Source organism: Hemiscyllium ocellatum, chromosome 15, assembly GCF_020745735.1.
Source record: "Hemiscyllium ocellatum isolate sHemOce1 chromosome 15, sHemOce1.pat.X.cur, whole genome shotgun sequence".
Taxonomy (NCBI): Eukaryota; Metazoa; Chordata; class Chondrichthyes; order Orectolobiformes; family Hemiscylliidae; genus Hemiscyllium; species Hemiscyllium ocellatum.
The window spans coordinates 40,970,951-40,976,950 of NC_083415.1; the positions used below are offsets into that span (position 1 = coordinate 40,970,951).

General features: G+C 37.3%; 1 protein-coding gene across 2 annotated transcripts in view; it reads left to right on the forward strand.

Annotated features, from left to right (window-relative positions):
• Positions 1–5,787, forward strand: part of LOC132822957 (tyrosine-protein kinase HCK-like) — a 93,405-nt gene extending 87,618 nt beyond the window's left edge. For both annotated transcript variants that reach the window (XM_060836403.1, XM_060836401.1), the window contains exons 12-13: positions 1,369–1,500; positions 2,915–5,787. In XM_060836403.1, coding sequence (XP_060692386.1) covers positions 1,369–1,500; positions 2,915–3,117 — 335 coding nt within the window. In that variant the 3' untranslated portion in view covers positions 3,118–5,787. The remainder of the gene's footprint in view (positions 1–1,368; positions 1,501–2,914) is intronic.
• The last annotated feature ends 213 nt before the right edge of the window (positions 5,788–6,000 follow it).

The following is a 6,000-nucleotide window of genomic DNA, read 5'->3' on the forward strand; positions in this document are numbered from 1 at the left end:
AGGAAGTAGTGGATGCAGGTACAATTACAATATTTAAAAGATATTCTGACAAGTACATGAATAGGAAAGGTTTGGAGAGATGTGGGCCAAACACTGCCAAGTGAGACTAGTTCAGTTTGGAAAGGTGGTCAGCATAGATTAGTTGGAACAAAATGTCTGTTTCCATGCTGTATCACCCTGACTTTATTAGAAATCTGCAGACAATTCCCTTGAGAGTTTTGTTGTTTCTTACTGATCCTTAGTCATAGTCAAAGTATTTCCTTCATGTTTCAATTCTTATTTAAAATCTCCTCGCTTCACCCAAGTATTTGTCCGTTTTAGTATAGTCAACAGTAATTCCCAGCTGCTAGTTTGGAAATGTACCAGATACCTACATTATTTAAAAAAAAATCCCTAAGATCTGTTTCTGTCTTGCTACATGTTCTGAAAGTAGATGACAAACTATTTATAGGAGCACATGGCATATACAGTGGTATTTAATGCTATTATAATAACTTCCACAGTTGGCTTTTTTAAACCTTTTTTGCCATACGACTGAGATTAGCTTCAAGCTTCTCGTTTAGAACTGTTTTCTGTTTACTGTATAGTTATCTTTAATCTACCTGTTTTACTTTTCCCTAATGTGTCTTTGTTCAACATTCCTATTACGTTCATTAATTTTGTACACTGGTTTACATTGGGCTGATTTCAGGACTGAAATCTAACTGACTTGTAACTTCGTAAATGCCTACTGCTTTAGATTGAGATAAGGCTGTTGTCCATTTTGAAGTGTATAGAATGCTTTGTTCAATGCCTGCGACATCCTCAGAGTTGTATGCTTATATATTTATGCTACTAATGAGTTATGAATGAAGCGATTTAATATTAAACAACATAAATCTGTAATAGCTTTTGTATAAAAGCACAACATTTCTATACATACTTCTGTTTTACCATTAAATATTTGCAACTATAATCCCAAGACACATTTGCAGAGTTCATTGTTTCTTTAACCTTGGCATCATCCATTCATTTTAGAAATCCAGCAAGAACAAAAATAGTAAGCAATGGGAATGCAGACATCTTTCCCACCTTTTTATTTCGAAACCAAAATTTCATCAGGCATTTAGTACTGAAATTCTAAAGCAGAATAATGAATTGAAAATACAATAATACTTCCCACTAATTTACAGGCTTCATTTCCACTGTGAAATTATGTTTTAGCTATCTTGCAAAAAGTGTGGGTTTTTTTTGTATTTATTAAAATATTTATATAAAGTAGTAAGACTTCCAGTCTGATTGGTCTTGCTCAATATAGATTGAATCTATACCCTGAATGGATTTCATGGTTCTTGAGTTTAATTTGGCTTTTATCATCTTCATTTTCAGGTGCCAAATTTCCGATTAAATGGACGGCGCCTGAAGCTATCAATTTCGGGTCATTTACAATCAAATCTGATGTATGGTCCTTTGGAATTCTTCTCATGGAAACCATCACATATGGCCGGACCCCTTACCCAGGTCTGTAAAGAACAGTCAAGTTTTTCCAGCAGAACTGCAGTTCAGTTATATAAACGTTTCTTCCCTTTGCACTTGCACTACTTATTGAAGATGGCACTTAATGCAATAATAGAGTTGGCTCACTTCATGCTGATTGCTGCTGTTATTGTATAAATGCAGTCTGAAGCTGAATTCAGAACGTCAACTGAAGCAGTGGCATGAGGAATATACTGCAGGAGGACATCGTGATTCACTTCATTTCAGTGAATTTGTGCACTGAGCCGTATTTTGCATTATGTTCAGTATTTGTTCTTGCAAAAATAGCAAAATGTTGATGAAACATGGAGGGTAAATGTATTGTTGTACATCTAATAGTTAACTTATACTCTACCCGCCCCTCCAATCGCCACCAGGACAGAAAGCCACAGGTCCTCACCTACCACCCCACCAACCTCCATATACATCGTATCATCCGTTGTCATTTTCGCCACCTCCAAACGGACCCCACCACCAGAGATATATTTCCCTCCCCTCCCCTATCAGCATTCCGAAAAGACCACTCCCTCTGTGACTCCCTCGTCAGGTCCACACCCCCCACCAACCCAACCTCCACTCACGGCACCATCCCCTGCAACTGCACGAAATGCAAAACTTACGCCCGTACTTCCCTCCAAAGCCCCAAGGGATCTTTCCATATCTGCCACAAATTCACCTGCACCTCCACACACATCATTTACTGCATCCGCTGCACCTGATGTGGCCTCCTCTATATTGGGGAGACAGGCCGCCTACTTGCGGAACGTTTCAGAGAACACCACTGGGACACCCGGACCAACCAACTCAACCACCCCGTGGCTCAACACTTTCAACTCCCCCTCCCACTCCACCAAGGACATGCAGGTCCTTGGACTCCTCCATCACCAGACCATAGCAACACAACGGCTGGAGGAAGAGCGCCTCCTCAAATCCCTCAAACTCGGCACCACTTTCCTAACCTGCAATCTTCTTCCTGACCTCTCCGTCCCCACCCCCACTCTGGCCTATCACCCTCACCTTGACCTCCTTCCACCTATCACATTTCCAACACCTCCTCCCTACCTTTTATCTTAGCCTGCTGGACACACTTTCCTCATTCCTGAAGAAGGGCTCATGCCTGAAACGTCGATTCTCCTCCTTAGATGCTGCCTGACCTGCTGCACTTTTCCAGCAACATATTTTCAACTCTACCTGTTAGTCAGACATCCAGTCATATATTCTAATCACTCAATTATTAATGTTTATTTAGTACATTTTTTTCAGTCCTTTTCAAATAGTTTTACAAATTTGAATTTAAGAATGTTGAATTGATGATGGTGGGCGGATATGGCAATAATGAGCATACCAGTACATCTGTTTCAAAAAAAAGGAAGCTTACAATTGCATTTCTGATTTTAAGGAATGTCAAACCCAGATGTGATACGTTCATTAGAGCATGGATATCGGATGCCCCGTCCAGAAGTGTGTCCAACAGAGCTCTATGACATCATGATGAAATGCTGGAAGAACAAAGCAGAAGAGCGTCCAACTTTTGAATACTTACAAAGTGTGCTAGAAGACTTTTTTACAGCAACGGAGAGCCAGTACCAGCAGCAGCCATAACAAAGTGCCAAATATATAGGGACGATCACAGGAGGGGAAGAGTAATTCAGGCAACAATTTTAAATTTAACTGTTTAAGACCTGCACTTGCAGTTTTTTGCACCTTGTCCAATAAAAATAATTTTCAACATTCTTGATCATAAATAACTGTTTTTCATGCTATGTATTTTCAGTAAATCTTTGAAAATGTGAGCAATCCTTCTGCACATGATATAAAATGTTCATCAGTCCTTAAATGACTGAATAATGTTTATTTTTTTCTGGAACAATGTTTAAAGTAATATTGGTAATGTATTTTCATTGACATCACAGTTTATCTTTTTTTAATTGTGCACTATTTTTATACTGAAAGTAGCACTCAGTGGAGCCTTGTCTTACAACCTTTTTTTTTCTACAGCAATGTTGTGTTTACATGCTTCACAAATCGAAGTTGATCTAAATTGTTTCAATCCTGGACGGGCTCTTATGACACAGGTTTCCCAAAGCACAAATAGTTCATATAAAGGGAGCAATTTTAGGAAATATGTTAATATAGTTGTACAGTGTCTCAAAATAACTTGATACATTGATCCCAGCACTTGCAAAGAGGGGAAGCAACAAAGTTCTTCAATAATATTTTCTAAGACTAAATGCTACTAAGATGACAATTATCAATTAAACTGAGTATCCTATTTCATATTAACTAATATAATCCTTGGCTAGTCTTGCTTTGAACTGTGAGTGAGCAATGTGTGGAGTTGTATCCTCTGATCTCTTTCATTCCTTTTTAAAGGGCTCATTTGTTGTCGAGATCAAGTCAAAGTTGACTTAGTCAAACAATGGCAAAAATGTGAACAAACTTACATGACCGCTTCTTTATGTGAATTCTCCACTGTTGACTTTCAGGGTAATTTGGAAATGAGCAGATTCATGAGGAATGATAAACTATTGAGGCAAAATCTTAAAACTAATTCAAATCTCTGAAATCAAAACTAAATCCATTATTTTCATTGATCTCTTTTATTCTTGGAATATTTTGTCTAAAGTTTTTTTTTAATCAAGTGTGAAAATAATTTGTGTGCTGGATTAGTAAGTTTCATTGGCCAAAGTCTATAAGAACTTTCATTAATAATGAACTGGAGTTTGAAGATTTATAAAGAATGCATCATTTCTCTCTGGATTGAAATGGTTTCAGAACTAAAGTACTGTGACTTCAGAAATGTTGTCATTCATAGTGTATATTTGTATTAATGCTTGAGGTGTGAAATAAAGTGCCTTAATCTTACTAGTTCTGAAATTTGTCAGACTACATCTGTGAAATTGACGGTGAGTCAACAAGTTGACTTATCAAACATACCAATTTAACTTTTGTCTTTATAAATTATACAGCAAATTTCTGAGTAAATTTTAATCTGCAAGTTTGCTAACAATTGCTAATGGCAGACAGAATAACTAATTTGTATCTTTCAGTTATCCTCCAGTCTTTGCACATAAGCAATGCTTTTGCAACCAAGCACTCCCATCAGATCAAATACTGAACAACTTGGGAATTCAGAGTTGGACATGCATAATTTCCTAAAACATGCTCCCAATCTAGAAGTAGCAGATCATAGAATCACCTTTCCAGTGCAACAAGGAAGTCTCAACTTCCCTGTCTTGTTCTTGGCATTATACACTTATTTGCAGATGTTTTTAAAAAGGATATTAAAACTAAAACATCTGTAAGAATGTGTTGAGTCTTCACTTTGAGTCTATTCAATTCATTTTAGATATCTAATTTTATTTAAATGTCTCTAAGGCTAAAACTAATTTGTTCCCCTCCTTTTAAAGATGTCCAATATTAAATGAGAAATGTCCTCATTTCAGACAAAATATGTGTGGTATACATTGATCAAAGTCACTTATCTACATTTACAGATTATTGGCTACTTCAATCCATAGGATCAACAGACTGCATAAATTGAAGGATGCTACCACCATTCCTCTCTTCTACACTTAGGTCTAAGGGCATACTTGATCTAAACTCTTAGAGGATCAGCTGCTAGTGTGTCTTAACAAAATGGTTCTATCTTTTGCAAGATCTAGAGAAGTTGCATTAGTTTGTTATAAACTGTTACTAAGAGTGAGGAGACCTGTGGATATCGGTTAACTGGATGCTATCTCTTAGCTAGAAGCCAGAATGTGACCACAGACTGGATGAAGCATTTTCTCCGTTCCATTACAATGCTCAGCAGATTCTACTTTGGTATAATGTGTACAGTTTCTATAACATTCCAACACTTGAACTATCTGAAACTAACTTGAGATTCTGAAGAGTTTGTGACAATTTTCTACGTTTAAAAAATTATTCCTTCTTTGATTTACAATGAGAATTTTGAAATAGCTGTTCAGAGAAATGCATAGCTCTTTTCAACTCCTGTGCTTCGAGTTGCAGAAGGAAATGGTAAATCTCCAATGATTATAACATCTGCACTTCAGAGTTGTAGCCTTGAATCTTGTGCATGTTGTGCTTTGTAATCTATGATTTGGTTTTGCTCAACCATCCCTAAAATTAGTGGAACCACATGTCATTTTCAATTAAGTGCTACAATAAAGCTTTCCATCCACAATAAATGGAACACTCCATATAATACCCACCCATGCCACCACTCCCCTCCACAAAAATAGTCCAATCTCAGTAATGGTAGTGGTGGGGGGGGGGGGGGGGGGGTAGCAGAATGCAGTATGTAACACCACTATGTAAAGTATTCAGCTTCAGTTCCAATTTCTGATCTGTAATTAGTTACGTTATCTTAGTCTGGGTGATAACCGGGACACTGCAATTGACCATTAGATTGAAGGGAGGAAAATTGTAGCATTTCTGTTCCTGATTACTGTCAATGATACCCTACTCCCTGTTGGAAAT